The 18,493-nt window shown below is 35.1% G+C and overlaps 1 protein-coding gene and 1 long non-coding RNA gene across 2 annotated transcripts; one reads left to right on the forward strand and one right to left on the reverse strand.

Moving 5' to 3' along the window:
• The first annotated feature begins 3,066 nt into the window (after nt 1-3,066).
• On the forward strand, nt 3,067-18,493 carry LOC144848667 (uncharacterized). Its single transcript, XM_078705503.1, has 17 exons — nt 3,067-3,223; nt 3,873-3,938; nt 5,130-5,204; nt 5,628-5,717; nt 6,419-6,591; nt 7,017-7,134; nt 8,657-8,698; nt 9,261-9,573; nt 9,795-9,988; nt 10,762-10,818; nt 11,579-11,643; nt 12,185-12,311; nt 13,095-13,193; nt 13,565-13,707; nt 14,463-14,543; nt 14,807-14,972; nt 17,932-18,493. Exons 1-17 carry the CDS (start codon nt 3,094-3,096, stop codon nt 18,018-18,020), a joined length of 2,028 nt encoding a protein of 675 aa, XP_078561629.1. The 5' UTR covers nt 3,067-3,093; the 3' UTR covers nt 18,021-18,493.
• LOC144848668 (uncharacterized) lies at nt 9,312-14,945 on the reverse strand. Its single transcript, XR_013613903.1, has 3 exons — nt 14,818-14,945; nt 9,652-9,732; nt 9,312-9,444 (listed from the first exon to the last, which is right to left on the reverse strand). It is a non-coding gene; the product is annotated as an uncharacterized LOC144848668 (long non-coding RNA).

The following is an 18,493-nucleotide window of genomic DNA, read 5'->3' on the forward strand; positions in this document are numbered from 1 at the left end:
TGTGAATCAATTCTGAGTTCCGCTACGAGCATATCAACTTACCATTGTTGGGTAAAATAACTAAACAGGCTCTCAATAAAAATATATTTCTAGGCGACGCTTTAAAGTTTCAATGCAAATTCGATCGATATAATATTACTGTAATCACCAAACATTTAAACATAACAATGCCGAAGAAAAGTATCTATAATCTCAAATATTTGTCTTGATTATAATATTCGATTTTTATATTTTCATTTTTTTTCGTTGACTCGCGTTGTTATCTCATTAATACGGTACTGAAAAACTCTGGAAACAAAAATTATAAAATGAACAATTAATCAAATGTTTCGTTTACACGCTTTATATTTCTCAGTAATTGTAAAATGTGGAAAAACTGACATTATTAAAAAATAAACACTCTTTTACATAATTGTATTCGTTTACACGCTCGACGATCTTTAAGTAAATAATCCTCAAATTATTGTGTTAAATCTCCATGGTTAAATCTAGTTCAGTCTCGCTTTCACAGTCAATGACCTAAATCACGCAACGTCCATAAATATTAATATATATAGTTATAATTTGTTTGACTACGACAAAATCAAGCTGGAGTCGAGATTGCCTCCAGCTGGCGTCTAGCCTCGACCAAAGACAACCGGGATTTTTTTCTGGGCCTATTTACTTTACGAAATGACAAACCTATCTTCGTTATTAACGTTTATTGAACAATTATAACTCACGCGATGGTTGGTAAGTAGACCTTATGGTATATTTTTAGTGACCGCTATTTCACGTCATTTGTCAGTCAGCTAATTAACAGGGGCCATGACCGTCTCACTAATTATGCATTATCTCTCTAATTACTCTCGTTCCCGGGTGATAGTATATTTTCCGAGACAAATCGATTGGCTGAGTAATTTTGTCCGGTTCGCTTCCTGATAAAATTGATCAGGTAAAAATGGTATTTTCCAGAATGATCGTAAAATAAAACAAATGTTATACTTGGTATGACCATTAAAGTAGCGTTCATGTTCCCAACCAGTTATCCATTCGTAGAAAGTACCGATGAAGAAGTCAATCTGTGGCGACTTTAATTGACTCAAGAGACATGCTTACTTCGGTCTTAAGGAATTTTGAATAATTATTTTGTTAGCAATTTTACGATATACATTTATTTAAAATGTCGAAGTTACGTTTGTATAACTTTGTGTATTATAATATTCACTCGATTCTGTAGATGTCACTAGCTAGAGTATAACTGACTGTCGCAAGTCATCATTGTGATAAGATCATCAGTATTAGATAATTTATCTTCGTCCGTTTGCGTTTAAAAAATGTATTGACAAAATGTTTCCAATCTTGGAAGATAGACAATATAGCAACGATATGATACTGTTAAAAAGATTACCATCATGATATCATGAAAACGAGATTGTTTTCGTTTATGACAGAAATATATACATTCAATTTATGCATTGTGTAAAAATGCGATATTATTATATTATGAATAACTGCCAATTATGACATGGTATTTGAGGGTTTTTGATTGATTAATGTATTCTTCATCATTAAATAAAATGTTGCCATATAAGGAAGTAATGATATAACAACAAAATTTAAATGTTTAAAGTTGTTTCTCCTTTCATTCATACATTATAACACTGACGATGACGTCATAGAAAGTGTTTCCCTGAATGTTTATTCGTGCTAACAAATTTAAACGTGTTAATAAAAATGTTAGTGTTGCTATCCAGTAATGGCAAAGTACTTGTAGTACACTAATACATTGACTTCCTGTGCGTATTTTTAATGACATGTGATTTGCTGAAATCTCAAAAGGCTTTTGTGTTTTAGACTTGTCTGCGAACTCTGCCATTAAAACATCCACCCACAATGCAAATATAGTTTCTGCAAACATATTAAATCTGTCAATACGATGACCTGTCCCTATGTACTTAAAATAGGCTTTTATACATACTTTTTATGGTTAATAAACATGTTTTATTATCTTGCTTTTGAATTTGCATGACTTGATTTATTTTTATTTCTATGGCACGTTTCCTTTGTCAATGTATACTTCAATTATCAATTGGTCTGTTTATAATGCATTTAATAAAGTTCCGCAACAAGAAATCCCTGAAATATGAAATAATATGATAATTTTACCTTTAAAATAAAAAGGCAAAATAAATAATCAAATGTAACCAAAACTTCGCAATTTGGTAATTTATTGGACTTCCTGTTTTTTTCACCTTAAATCATTGTGATCCAATGTTCAGTCAAAGTAAATAACCTTTGTGACATTAAAATGGCATATTCGATACATTTTTTTTACAGTATAAATTTACCGAAAACCAGTTGTCTGGCAGAAAGTGTGCTTCCGGCTTTAATTTTTTCTTTACTTCAAATTACGCGTTTTCTGATAATTTGTATATAGTTTTGGATCAAGTATTCAATAAAAACAATTATTTTTAAACATTAGTATTTTCAGAGGAACAACCTTAACTGACCAGTTGTATTTCGTTTCTGTCTTACAGCTTCGGTTGTGCTGTTGATGTTAGTTACACTGGTGAAGTCTGAAGATTGTCTACATATGCGGGACGAATGTCTTGGTGATTTGGAGTGTGGTTTTGCTCTTGAAGAGACCCCTAAACCAGACGTGTGTGGTGACGCCGGTAAGTTAAAGGAACTCGAGTTGGTGCATTAGCAGAGTTAACGACATTCCACTCTTTGATGTTTAAATTGATAGTTATCCAATTCATCTTGAAAACCACAATTATGACCATGAGAAACAAAGACGATTTTTTTATTCCAGTAAAAGTCGATACACATCCTTACTTCTTTGCATAATGCTTAGTTCCAACTAGAGGCACAACATAAGGATGTAACGCAACGTAAGTGAGTTGACTAATCACAAGCGATGGAGTATTTGAACTGTCGCTTGCCATTGGTCAACACGCTTGCGTTGCGTTTATGTCCTTGCGTTACGTCCTAGTGGGAACCAAGCTTAACTAATGGTTTACGATGATGACCCTCACTCGACTGTGCTGACAATGTTCCTGTTGTAATCATTATTTAGGCTCACCATGCCAAATACCAGAATTACAAAAAATGTTTTGTGTTCAAATGTTGGAGATGTTGAGAAGAAACTATCACCTTAACGAATGCACATGCGACCCAGACAGCACTGAATGCCGCCAATTCCAGAATTTAGTAACAAGACATCCATGTGAGGTTGGAGGTGAGTTTATCAGTGCCTCTAAAACCTGGAGAATTCATTCCAGCGAAAGGCAAACGTTGACTAGTGCGCATGCGTATTTTTTTTTGTGACGTGAACAATTTTGCAACGAATCAAATATCTGGATTGTTCGATTCGCGCGCGAATGTATTCGCCTAGTGGAACATTGCATAACTAATACCACGTTTGGACCAATATGTATATTACTGTTTCATACAAGTTGACAAGTTTTAATTCTTTTATTTTTAGAAATAAATATTGGAAATCATGTGTCTTTATCAAGTTTTTAATGAAAATTAAAAATGTCGATTATCGGTACACTACATATCTTATTTGAAGTATGATATCATAGGACGTACACGTGTTTCACATGTGAATCCTGTTGCAAAGACCTTAACGTAACTCTTAACTAGCATTCCATGGCACAGGCACCACATAATATGATACACATGAGATGTTGTATTGTGGAAATTGCTTATGTTACTGGACAAATAATGTATATCTCACTGAAAATCGGGTACAATGTATTCAGTATTATTTTAGTCAATACCGTACAATTCCTATTCAGTGTTCTGATAAAAGCAATTTACTGCATCATAATCGTTTCTACCAGATATAATTAATGAATAACACGTTTCTTATAAATCCATAGATGGAGCATTTATAAATCCTACGCCTGATGATACCATTATAACTGATGATTACTCAAGTTACTCGTGTAAGTTTTCAGCTGAGCATGCAGTATCTCGTTCTCTGACGAGATATAGTGCGACAGTATTTAGGGTTAGGTTAAGTAATATTTAGATATTAGGGGCATTTTGCCGTCAATAGACACGATACTGCAGTATATGACATTGTCACTAATATATGATACCGTACGAGAGTCGGCTGGTAAGTTTTGATTTTTTTCAAAAATCTATAACCATAATGATGAGAGCAAAAGGCCAAATGACCCGAAAAGCCATACCGCGACCACAAAAGGATTAAATATGTACACAAATTAGGCCTACGCTGCGTATGCGATAACTGCATTCGTGACATTCGCTATAAACAAGTTTCATCACTAAATAACCCTATAATTCTTTCAAGTAAACCATTTTTGTATAATTATCGATCCTTAATGTGGAGCTTTCAATTCATAGACGAAAAAATACGATGTTAACAGACTGTGACGGACGTGAACGTGCCATCCGTCGTGTTGTTAACTGTATTTAGGTTTTGAGAGACAAACGACTGCTAGACTCCTGGCATAAGACCATGTGCACATGGGCTCTCGGCGACGTGTATGTTGTTTGAGTAGGTTCGGTAACCAGACAGAGTCTGAAATTAGTGTCTTAAAGGAAATGCTTAACCTGAAAAACTTGACCTAAAAAGATGGCTTCTTAAAATGATGTGCTTAAATTGTACAAATACAATTAATTAATTAATTGATAGTACAGTACATTTTACCTGTATCTTATTGTTTGAAGGTGTGCATGGCGAAATCAAATGTTGATATAAAGTTTGCGGTACACCACGTATATTAGTTCTGAAAATAGTCTGAAAAATACAAATTTAGGCCTACCGTGATTTAATTCTGCTTAGGTTTTCATTGGGTAAAAGTTTCAGAATGACGTTACACGCTGCGCTATGGAGCACTCCGATGTAGGTTCAATGGAGTATTAATTGAATAGCATGTGACCAAAAATCATCCAATCAAATGACAAGGTGCTATATAGGCCTTTCTTTCTTTTCTAATACGGTATAAAATAATGAAGGAAATTTGAGCCCTCGAATAAAAAAAATACATACAGGAGTACTGGAACAATTTATCATCCGTGTGTTCCAATTCAATTTAGTTTATCAAACTCAATGCAACTGCATTACTAAACGCGATTCCGTCTAAAAATAATTTCCTCAATTATTCCAGCTTCTTTATCAGAAGTCGAACCCGGAAAACAAGAAAATACAGATGTTGACATGGATCCAATATCGAAAGTAATAAGTAAGTTGAAATTTATACTCCAGCTTGGCAATGTTAATTGCCATGTCCTTTTAACAGAGAATGATTTAAGGTCCGTTCACACTGAACATTGTGAACGATTTAAATAGAATTTAACCATTGCCCATCCTTCTCCACATCGCAGTACATAGGCGTATTGTACTTCAATTGTATTCATATTTACACTTTTTTCCGATTACTAACATCCATATGGGTGGATACTATATAACCCAGTTATTATCTCTTAAAGACGGCATGACCTGCATCTTGTACTTTGCATTGTGAGCCATAGACAGAGAGACTTAATAGCGTGTACGACATTTCTTATGTCGTTATAAGTTGACTAAGATAAGTAATGTATTTTGAAAGCTTTTTAATTTTTTACTGAATAACGTCCATTTCGTCTTAATTTTTTGCTGTGTCTAGTATTAGTAACTAAACCCAATGACGTGAAATCTTCAAGTGACTCATTAGCATCAATATCATCGGAGGTATCATACGATTCAGACTTTAGCTGTAAGTAGCATCTGTCATTCAAGCTTAATTCTGCGGTGGATCCAGCAGTGCGCGAACGATGTGAAAGGGTTAAAAAACTGATATTTATTAGCCCCCGCAAGCGTAACTGAAATTTTGGAAATTCGGATTAAGCTCTACGGACTCGTGGAAGCCAGCAGTGAAGATCAGCTGTTCTGCTTTCCCAGTTAAAATCCCTTTTGTATTAAAAAAACTAAACGAACAATCACACATACAATTAAGTAAATACTATTTCACTTAAGTCAATATACATATTTAAGAATTTCACTTCAGTTTGAACGTTCTTTTTCTACTCGGAGACTCCGGCAATTTAATTTATAACTTTTTTATTTATTTTTTTGGTGAAAATTATAAAGATGTGGAAATCTGCCACCTATCCGATATTCGACTCGACGCAACCTTCTGCTTGCTATGTACTAAGCATTAGACCACTTTCACAGACGAGCGGTAACGGTAAGCGGAAAACCGCGTAGCTTATCCCACGTAGAATCTGTATCTATCCTGAGCGGGGAGCAGTGGGAACCGCCCGTCCGCTTCGCTTTTTGTGTAAATAGTTATAAGAAATAACATAGATTCTATATTTTTATTACCGTTACCGCTCGTCTGTGTAAATTGGCCTCCTTTCATAGCAATGTTCAAATAAAATTAACATGTAATTGTCTTCTTTATTTTTCACATTTAAGCTGGTTCAAGTTTTGTAAGTTCCGCACTGAACATGAACGATTGTTGGATAGAAATTAACCGATGTCGAAGAGACAGGTCATGTGACAACGCCCTCACCACATTTGAAATGGCTTGTTCATGTGACGTCAAACAGTATTTCGCATGCGTATCAGATGCACCAAAATGTCAAGAGGTAATCGTAACCGTTACATATCCTACAGAATGTAGATACATAGTCAACTTACTTTATTTCCTTTTTTGGTAAACACATAAGTGTACCTCAAACCTTACTTTACTTGAGTATGTTCGACATGTAGATCTTCCTGTTCATAATGTACAGTAATTTTAAATTAAATAAAACCGCAACATACGTTTACACAGTACTGTATTTAAAATCAATGGCGTTAAATGATGCGCAACTGTAACGCGTTGTTTTAGTTGCATAGAAAGCTTTCATTACCACGCGCAACTCCAATACGAAAAGAATTCACTATGCTCAGAAAAATATGAGCATGTGTATTATTACTATTTTACTCGAGAGCTACGTAGAGTAGAAATGAATTATACTGAACCAATGCTGATGCCTACAATTATCTTTTTTTAATATATTTCCGACAGGCAAGAGATGGATTAGATACGTTTAATCTGGTGAATTGCGGCTGCCCGGAGACTATGAAACACAAGAAACGCTGTCAGTTTGTCTACGATAAGTTGTTTAACAATCCCTGTATTGATGGTAAATAAGCAATCATTTATTTGTACTATTATAAAAAAAGTATGACACCCCTGGGAACCTAAAAACTTAGATCCCAAAAGGACGCGACGCAAGAAAGTAAGCCCAGTGCAAGCGAGTTGACCAATGACAAGCACAGTTCGAATAATCCACCACTCTGTGATTGGTCAAATTCAATTGCATTGCGCTTACGCCATATAGTAGTATTCCAAACGAGAGGGTTCTACTGTATGTCTATTTATCTATTCTTTTAAATTCTTCAGGTTTTTTTTAAATATTTCATTTTTTTTTATCATTAGTGAGCCGCCGGGAAAAGTACAATGTCATTAATGTATAAATTACACAAATATAACTAATGTAAACAACTATCTTATATGAATAAATCACAATTCTGTCTCGCCTAAAATTACACTGTCACATAGATGTTATACCCCTGTGAATTTCGCCTCTGAGAATTCAGCCCCTGGACCAAAATCCTAGATTAAATCTAAATCGCAAACGCCCACTCGTAATGAAAACTGCTACCATAAATTATTTAGAGGATTACCATGGAACAGATTTTATTGTTTATAACAAATGTTGGAGGTGTTTAATGGTGTTTTTTTTTCAAACGGCATATTCGTAATGGTTGTCATAATCCTTTCAAACGATAAACGTCTACCCACACAATTAATATAGATATAAGTATATAGATCCTTCTTGAAAGAAGTAATGAAATCACAATAAATCTTGAATATCTTTGAATATAAACTTTTTTAGATAATCAAAATATACAGGGATTCGTTCTCTCGTTGTATTATTCAGTGATTATCCCTCTTATAAAGAGTTAAATATTATTATCTACGCAAACAAAGTTATAGCGTAATAAGAACGTATGTCAACTCACTAGCATTAGAGAGTTTGAGCAAATTAACGTATACTTATAGAGATACGGATAAATTTATTTCCATTTTTTGCGACCGTTTACCTGATTCCCAGTGCTGTATCTGAGCATCAGACCGTTAGAGGGCAGATACTTCCTGTGCGAACCGAAAGTTCATTGTTTGTCTACAAAACATTGGCCTAAGACGAGGTAATATTTACGAGTTTCGCTTTCTGCGGGTGAAACCAATTATTGCAGGCGACGATTGTACACGGCATATCCATGGGAGGTATTTTGTTATCCGATAAACTTTATAATACAGTATAGACATTCGGTTTTTTCTGCTGGCAACACTCTTGTAATCTAGTTTAATAGATAGTCTTGTCAACAATTTTCACTTCTTTTACCTCACTTTATAACTAGTGTAGCAATTCAATTTTCAACAAATAAATAAAGTTTTAGAAACGTATCGACAATCTGTATCTTGAGCGGTATCGATGTCGCACTTTCACCCACTTTGGACAATGCTCAAACTGTCAGTTAAAGAGTGGGGCTCTGTGGGCTTCAATAATGTACCGTCTCACAAACATGTTATAGGAATATGCACACTTTTTACCCCAAACTTCCCTTCATTAATGGTTACCACATTTTTTTTTCTCGCAGGTTGTCAATCTAACAATGTGCAATCAGACACGGCACTTAATGGTATGTTGTTCGTAATTTTGAAAAACAGTTGATATTTGTAATTTGGAAATACTTTAATTTACTAATACTTCGAGGTTTTTTAGGTAAATTTATATTGTGAATTGTGAAGTCGGAAAACGTTGTTTCTTTGCCGACTTAGCGCATAAAATGGTGTTTTTAGCTTGCTTTTCGAGTGCGGCTCCGGTGGCATCAATGTCTTTTTTGAATGAAAAATAGTCAACATCGTAGGCCTATTGGCCTGTATCACGTTATACATTACAGTGAAAAGAGTATTAAATAAAGTTATGTAAATAAAATGGTTCAAACGGCCATGATCACATTGAAAATATAATTTATAAAGCGAAGCCTTTTATTTAATGAGTTTAAAATAGTTCAAATGTAAATGGATGTAGGCCTAGGCCTGAAAGTAGTTTGACCAATCAATACATTCGGATGATCAGTCTGTAGCTTGTGATTGGTCAAGCTTCATATTCTCATTGTATTCTAAGAGCCGAATATTAATATGGATCGCCAGTGGTGTACACAAATGTAAAATATTTATTGTTGTTTTACCTCATTCCAGCCAAGATGCTACCGTACCAAGACGCTATAAACAAATGTACAGAATCAGATGACGTTTGTCTTGATAGCTTAGTAGCCTTTTCCAGAGAATGTCACAACTGTTCACAGGCTGAGTGTCAGCAAGCAACGGGTGATTTCATCAGGCATGTAGATCCAATAATATCACACGCCGTGTTGTTCAGTGACTGCAAGAGGGCCAAGAATGGTGACGGATGTGTGGATACCACTTCTGAACGCGAGTGCGGCACGATAGTGTCGCCAGTGCCTAACTGTTTGGAACTTCCTATTCGATGTGGACAAATTCTTGGATGCCAGTAAGTATGAAAATACCGCCATTGGCACAGGATCTGATAATTTAGGGATTTGAAGGTAGAAAAAAATGAAAAACTTACTATTTATATGCTTCTCTTCTTTTGTCAGATCTTTCCATTCTCCCATTTCACATAGGAACAATCCTGGTAGACCGTCTCTTTCTGACAAAAAAAACATAAAAATAAAGCATAAGGTAAAGTTAACTTTTGTAAATATCTTTTAGGGTACAATTTCAGAATTTCCAGAACCACTGTGATCCAAACAGATGCAATCAGGATGTTTACAGTTCGTGCCGGACCGCATACGCTGCTCTTTTCGAAACCCCGATTGCTATCAAATGTACGTGCGACCCAAACGCCGTGGACTTTTCAGAATGCCGAGTTTTTCAACGCCGTGTTTCAGAAAATAGTTGTGTTGGTAGGTGAAAAAACCCCAAAATTTAGGAAACATAAATTTCTCCTAATCTCTACTCGTTATTTTGTGTATTGTATTACATTGTCTACTTTTTCTCTAAAACTTGGTTCTCACTAGCGACGCAACATAACGCAACCTACGCAACGTAAGAAAATACCCTTCCAATCATGGTGTTTGCCCCCGCCTGCGTGAAATCAAACCTATGATGTTTGCATCACTATTTCGTCGTCGGTTCCCACTTGTGATTACGCAATACAGCACTTTGCGTCGATACGTCGCTGCGTTGCGTTCTAGTGGGAACCACGCTTAAGCTTGGTACCCACTAGCGACGCAACGTAACGCAACCTACGCAACGTAAGAAAATGCCCTTCCAATAATTGTGTTTTCCCCCGCCTGCGTGAAATCAAACCTGCGATTTTTGCAACACTGTTGCGTCGTCGGTTCCCACTTGTGATTACGCAATACTACTATCACTTTGCGTCGATACGTCGCTGCGTTGCGTTCTAGTGGGAACCACGCTTAAGCTTGGTACCCACTGTCTGCTTTACTTTAATTCAATCAACATCCTTTTTATTAGGACCCTTATACCACATTACAGAATCGGCATGGTTTTTGCGCTATATTTAACTTTACTACTTACTCCTCTCACGTGTGTAATTTAATAAAAGCATGTAATTCATTCTCATCAGTGACTTCCGGCATTTTCTCAACATGTTTCCTTAATTACATTGCAACACATTAGCTTATCTAATGTTTATCTATTTTTCTAATTTCAGATAAATCAATTATTTATTACCAGGATCCGACGTTGGAAGAACGCAGAGACTACGAAAGTACGTATTTACCCGTTTGCATATTGGAAAAACTATTTTAAAAATTTGATATTCCATTTTAAATTTTTTTAAAAAAGCGACGTGTAAAAAAATTAAATTAAATGAAAAAAAAAATGGGTTTACTCATGGACCTAACTATTAATATTTTCGTAATTTAGGAGAAAAACATATTAGTTATACATTTTCAAACGTTTGACCAATGTCATGTTCGCAAAGTCTTAGATCCATTCATGTTGATGACCAGCACTCAAGTATTCGTAATTCAAAAAATATATATCGTTTTTATCTATTTTATCATATCTTGTTTTGAATCAGGAATATACTTGGTTATAATAATACTTATATATCATCATGCATATGAAAAGTAAATTAGTAAAAATGCAAAGTAAATTTGACAAAAATTATTTTTAAAAATGAAATTTAGCCTAGATTGCGTCTTCTATTATTTGTTTCCAAGAGCGAAATAGATTTTACTTTTATTTCCAAAGCTCTGTCTACACTATCACACTAGTATGACAGACAAAATGTGATATGCCTAAATATGGTAGTGATATGCCCAAATATTGTAGTGATGTGCCCAAATATGGTAGTGATGACATCATCGTGTCTGTATAATATGGCATCGTCACATTTTGTTGTCACATAAAGTTTGATAGTGTAGACAGAGCTTAACGAAAACTATAACTAACGTAATACGTATTTTTTTTCGTCATCGTAATTGTAATGTTGCAAAACCTCTCTGTTTTTGTTTTGGTCGTAGTATGTACGATAAGGCTTGAAAGTGAAGCCAAGGCCCTACGTGTCAAGATTGGTACTTTTATTCGGGTAAGCTTTATATGCCATACTTTAAAAATCTCTTTCTATGCCCAAACACATCTTAACTATACGATTAATGTTGTATATTATGTGCAACCATTTACCATAAACTTCTTTTTTCAATTCAATTCATTTCCACAATATTATAACATACATACAGTATAATAAATGCAATAAAGTCATCATGTGGGGGGAGAGTCATATAAGTCAGAAAGACTTTAAGTTTGACCCACCACAAGATATAACATTATTAAATACGAATACGAAAAAGAGAAAAAAAATATATATATACATAAACTAATAATAAATAATAAAAAATAAAGCTACAATTTCTATTTAAATCATATTATCCGATCCTAACTGGTCTTATAAAATACATATATTTAACGTTCATCATACTAATTTAAATTTAGAAGTATTAGATGCATTTTTAATATCTACATGGATTGAATTCCATAATTTAGCTCCTTGGTATTTAATAGAGTTCTTGATCAAATTGTGTGTACATTTAGGTAAAATATAATTACTTCTTTGATAATGGTCACTACAGGTTCCAAATTCTGAAGGCGAATCTTCAATTTGCCAGTGTAAAGCTGACAGAAAACTCGGCTACTGCCATGCTATCCCTGATGGCCAGAATTTGTCTTGTGAGGAAACCCAAAGCACAGTTTACAATGGTTTGTATTGTTGCATAATTACTGTTATTTTAAAGTAAAGCTTGGTTCCCACTACCGACGTAACGTAACGCAATCTACGCAACGTAAGCAAATGCCTTTCTAATAATTGTGTTTGCCCCCGCCTGCGTGAAATCAAACCTGCGATGTTTGCAGCACTATTGCGTCGTCGGTTCCGATTTGTGATTACGCAATACAACACTTTGCGTCGCTACGTTGCCTTCTAGTGGGAAACCACGCTTAAAGAACCCTATCTAAGGCGTGGTTCCCACTAGCGACGCAACGTAACGCAACGCAGCGACGTTATTACGCAAAGTGCTGTATTGCGTAATCACAAGTGGGAATCGACGACGAAACAGTGCTGCAAACATCGCATGTTTGATTTCACGCAGGCGGGGGAAAACACAATTATCAGAAGGGCATTTTTTTACGTTGGTTGCGTAGGTTGCGTTACGTTGCGTCGTTAGTGGGAACCAAGCTTTACCATATAGAACGCAACACAAGGACGTCAGCTCAACGCAAGTAACACAACGCGATGGATCATGCGAACTGTCGCTTGTGATTGGTCAACTCACAAAGAGTTTGGCTTTACGTCCTTGGAACCAAGTTGACACTTTTATCCACGTAAAGGAAACGTGTTGTTTTTTCGTGATCATTTGAAATATGTGTACATTAATCAATTATATTCTATCTGATGTATGTCTGTAGATGATCTAGCCTTATGTACAATAGGCCTACGTTAGATTTTTTATTTATGTCTTTGTTGTTTTTTTTTCTATGTTATAGAGAATGATTCAACACATAGAAATGGAATTTGTGCATGTATTTCTGGTGAATTTATATGCTCAAAACCTGAAAATGAACTCAGCGACTATCAGTTAAACAGTAAGTAGATATAAAATGTTCCAAACACAGTCACAATTACAACAATCATTTCAAATGTTACAGTTAATTGTGGTGAAATCCATTTTTCCCATTGAAATAACAACAAAGTTGTATCATTCCTATATAAGTTATTTTCACTAAATACGCAAAAGTTCGATTGATATGAAACTAAATACAAAAACTGAGCGACAGAGGGCATGCTATGTCATTGAAAATAATGATAGCTCGAGATTTTAAAACGTTTTGTGATGTCAGCATTTTATCAATCCTGAAAATCAGTAGGAATGTTTATTTGTTTTACAGGATATAAAAGAGAAAATCAGGACAATTTAGTAAAATTTAAAGTTACCAAAAAGATTTTACACTTTCAGATGGACAAACATACTTATTCATCGGATACAGTAGTAGTGAATTACAGTATGTTAGTGAGTTTATCGGGGAGCAGGTACCAGATGCCGTGTTTCATAAACAGTTGCAAGAACTATTGGATAATGAGACCAAAGTCTCTTCTAAGGTATTTATGCAACTTACAAGTTCCGTAAATTTGACCAATGTCTACACACATTCCTCCTTCCTCACACACGTGTGAATATACCCTAACCTAACCCTTAAAGCCTGGTTCCCACTAGCGACGCAACGTAACGTAACGCAACGCCGTTTTGACGCAAAGTGCTGTATTGCGTAATCACAAGTGGGAACCGACGACGCAACAGTGCTGCAAACATCGCAGGTTTGATTTCACACAGGCGGGTGCAAACACAATTATTAGAAGGGCATTTTCTTACGTTGCGTAGATTGCGTTACGTTGCGTCGCTAGTGGAAACCAAGCTTTACTGGCACAACATACTGTATTATACACAGGATATGTCGTATTATGTAATTTGCCTGTTAAACGGGACAGTACTGGTAATGATGGTAATTTCTTGGTTGGTTCTACTCACGTTAACAACACTGTAAATACATTATTATTTCAATTCAACAGGTAGGTCCTACCCGTATAATAAATTCTATTTGTTGGAGATAATGGTCGGTGACCGTATTCACCAATCGCACTTACGATATTTTACTTAAGATGAAATGCAATAGGCCCATTTCCTCAATTTCACCAAAGAATATTTGAATGATAGAGTAGCCTACACTTTAGCGTATGTATATTACTCAACATTTGTAACAACACATTCCGACCTTTGAATACATTTAATTAGAATACATACTCAATAATATTTAGTGTATCAATTCATCATTAACAATATATATTATTTTGTTTAGTGTACGTTGGTTCTGATTCCAATAACGACCAGAGGAAACCTACTGTTCAGGTCAGTAGAAGAGGAAAGTGACCCTAACCAGGTACGTCAGCTTTAAAGGTGGTGAGGACGATGACGCAACGATGATGATTTTAAATTAGATGATGATTTTGTAATAAGATAATGCCACTGGTAGACCTAACTATAATGTTTGGTCTCAAGACGCAACGTAAGGACAACTCAATCAATGTGGCCAGTCATCGCCTAATGATAAACAAAGCTCGTCCACAAAGTTGTGTTTTTCTCAACACCAAATGCAAACATTTATGGAAATAACTTCTCATAAATATACTATATTCTTTTCAGACATCAGTTACCTGTATAGGGTCTATGATGCACTTGGCTAGTATGATAAACGGTAGGAAAATGCCACTGGTCACCAGTCCAGTACTGTCTGTACTGAAAATAGCCAGCGTTGACTACCTTGACACCAGTAACAGTAACAATCCTCAACGACTAAGCCGATCGTCAGGTACTAGTCAGCATCTACCTCACTGTCTTTCATGGTTGATAGTGTTAGCCTCGTTAGTATTTCTAGACTGCTTTTAATCAAATAGAAACATCATTCCATTGTAAATATCACTGCTATTTCTATAAGTATTATCAACAATAATCATTTATATATAAGCTTTACCACGCAAAAATGGTAGGTTAAAATCTGTTCAAGGAGTCTCAGAATTATCAAATTGTTTAGCAAAAAAAAAACCATTTTTAATTTCTTTAATATTGTTTTCAAAATAAAATAAATAGGCTATGTGTGCACATTTATTTGAAAGAATAAAAAAACACTGGTTAGATAAAAACAATATTGAATTGAAACAATACTGAATTGCGCAAATAGATAAATGCCAACCTAGTACTTCTATCATGCCAACAATTAGTGCTGGTAATAGTCCCATATACAAATTGGTTTAACCCAATGTATTTTTCTTATACTTTATTGTTGGGTGTGCGCAGAAAACGTGTATGTCTGTTATAATTGTACATCATCAGTAACTTATCACCATCAAATATGATTTGTTGTAACATTGTATTTAGTTCATTTCATTCGTTCAGAGCTGGTTGCGGTAGTGGTTAGGACATTTGACTGTCATACATACGGGTCCAATTCCCGCTAAGAACACTCTCAGTTCACTCAGCTGTAAATAAGTACCTCTGATATTGGAAAATATTAGGGTGGATACGCGGCGTGGAAAGGAACTGGCCACCCTAAAGCTTGGTTCTCACTTGCGACGCAACGTAACACAATCTACGCAACGTAACAAAATGCCCTTCCAATCATTGTGTTTGCCTCCGCCTGCGTGAAATCAAACCTATATTCGATATTTGCAGCACTATTGCGTCGTCGGTTCCCACTTGTGATTACGCAATACAGCACTTTGCGTCGATACGTCGTCACTGCGTTGCGTTCTAGTGGGAACCACGCTTAACTCAGATGTAAATGTGTACCTTTGATATTGGAAAATATTAGGGCGGATACGCGGCGTGGAAAGGAACTGGCCACCCTACGACATAATACGTACAAATAAGCTGGCTCCTAATATATATATAACCAGGGAAGGGTGCTCCTAACAGCTATTTTTCTTACCTTCAGAATGAATATGGGACTCATCTTACCTTACCATTAATTCATATTATGTAGCATTACCATTTTAAATACTGTACAGTGTGTATTATTGACCACTAGATAATTATAATAGTACTACTTACTGCAGTTTATAATATTAGATAATATAAATTATATTGTATTTTAAAATTAATTGAGGTAGCATTATAGATAGTTTTAGATCTAGATTTGTACTATTTTATATATCAGTCGCAACTCGCAGCAAATAGTTCAGAAATTATATTTTTGTATCAAAAGAATAATGTAAATATTGATAATAATGTATAATTAGAATTATGTGTACAGCCAGATTAAATAAAGTGTATATAAGACGTGCAGATTTTGAGGGCAGGAATCATCGTTTAACAGTGTATTTATATATTGATGAAATACAGGAAAATATTTATAGTAAAAGTACAGAAGTTTCGTTGTCGGCGGCAAATTACAAGACGCATCAATCGACTACGGAGATATTAGGGACTTTTGGATTTGAGTGTGAGCTTTCACTACGTTCACATGGGTGGTAGTCGATCGGTACTCTTTCATGACAATATGATGAAAGTTTCGATTGAAGTTGACATTTATTTTGATACGCCAGTGAACGTATTACGTAAATACCTTTGTAATTTAGTGCGCGTGGGGCTAATCCACTGGGGACGGTGGTACGCGAATATGTAGTCGTACTTACACCAGGCTTGTTTGCCTAGCCTAATCATAAATCCCCTTTTATGAAGGGTGACTGAGTCAGAGAGCGATCATGGTAAAATACCACTGAACAGGTTACTGTCACTTCATGAGCGTGTGCAGAATGAGTTTGAGACTCGAAAGGCGCGTATAGTAGTGGTCAGATTGAATGCAACATATATTATCTTATCAATTCGCGGTTATATAATGGCCGTTATAAATACGTTCCTGTTTTTCGGCCCTTCTTTCTTTCTCTCCGGCCCTTAATTAACCTATTTGAGTTAGGACCAATTTTAATTGCCGTTTCTAGATACAGATGACGACATTCTGATGTAGGCTACATGCGCATTTTAACCTAATACATATTAATAAAATTAATATTCATAGGTCATTGCAAATCGAAACTTGGCATTGCATGTTCTCATAAATCCGCTTTGTGTTTTTATAATCTCAGCAAAACGTACCGTAAAGGATTGAATAGTTGATGCTTGCCGTGACGTGGAAACGTATATATGCAAAGATGTCATTATGTATGCACGAATGTATGTAGACTACCGTACTTACCATTTTTTTTTTTTTTAATATCACCGAGTATTCATAACTTTGTAAACAAATATCTATTGGTTTCAAATTACGATTATCATATTATTATGCCTACACACGTAGCGGTCTTAGATATATAATTCACAGTTTGTGTTACAATTATGCATGTGGTCCCATTTTCGATGTTGCTATTTAAGCTTGGTTCCCACTTGGACGCAACGCAATGATCCGCAAGTAATTTGACCAATCACGTCGCTTGTGATTGGCAACTCACTTGCGTTGCGCCTATGGCGTTTCATTGCGTCCAAGTGGGAACCATTTATAGTGTAGATTATTAGGCATTTTTGCATTTAGTTATCTAATTCTAAAGATCTATCTACTCTATCAAACTAGTCTGACAAAAAAAACTATGATGTGCCCAAATATGGTAATGATATGACATCACCATGTCCATACATGGGGACATCACTTTTTTCACATAACGTTTGATAGTGTAGACAGAGCTTAAGACATAGTTTACTCTCTTCAAAATTAATGTTTCTTTTATTTTCTTCTTGCTACGTTCTTTCATTTGTGACTGTGGTATGGACATAAATAGACTCTCGAGAAATATGGCTTCGGATTCGTATGAAAGCACTCTTCTCTTCTACCTTTCCTTTAAATAAATATGTGAAAGAATTTAATTAGTCTGAATGGTGATTATAGCTTAGTTTTTAGAGATTGTAAAGCAAGATAGCATGGTTTTGGATGCTCTAAACTGACTCGTTTCGGTGGTTAATAAACACATAAAACTTTAGTTTAGCATGTTAATTATGATGTACAAAATATAAAGTTATACGGTACAAATAATAATTGTATGAGAAAATGTCAAGATAGCTACCTAGATTAACTACCTTCTTGTTAGGTAAAAAATGGTTTGTTCTTCTAAATGTATTAATCCGTTTATTACAGCAAGATTTTAAATAATAATGTTTTAAAAATAGTATACAAATAATTAATGCTTATGAGTGAAATTTGGATAATCTTTTTCATGAGATGACAATATAGCATTATCTTGTACCGAAAGAAAATATTTAATTATATCATTAATGTGAAGAACTATGATAAAAGAAATACTGAAATGAGAATCATCATTGTATTATAATGAATAAATGTCTTGA

This window comes from Antedon bifida, chromosome 7 (assembly GCF_963402885.1).
Source record: "Antedon bifida chromosome 7, ecAntBifi1.1, whole genome shotgun sequence".
NCBI classification, from domain to species: Eukaryota; Metazoa; Echinodermata; class Crinoidea; order Comatulida; family Antedonidae; genus Antedon; species Antedon bifida.

What these genes read in the sequence shown, in the direction of transcription:
- LOC144848667 (XM_078705503.1), top strand. Translation starts at nt 3,094, where the DNA reads ATGTTTTGTGTTCAAATGTTGGAGATGTTGAGAAGAAACTATCACCTT. An exon ending in TAACAATCCCTGTATTGATG is followed by an intron (nt 7,135 to 8,656) that starts GTAAATAAGCAA and finishes TTTTTCTCGCAG; the next exon opens with GTTGTCAATCTAACAATGTG. An exon ending in CCAAAGCACAGTTTACAATG is followed by an intron (nt 12,312 to 13,094) that starts GTTTGTATTGTT and finishes TCTATGTTATAG; the next exon opens with AGAATGATTCAACACATAGA.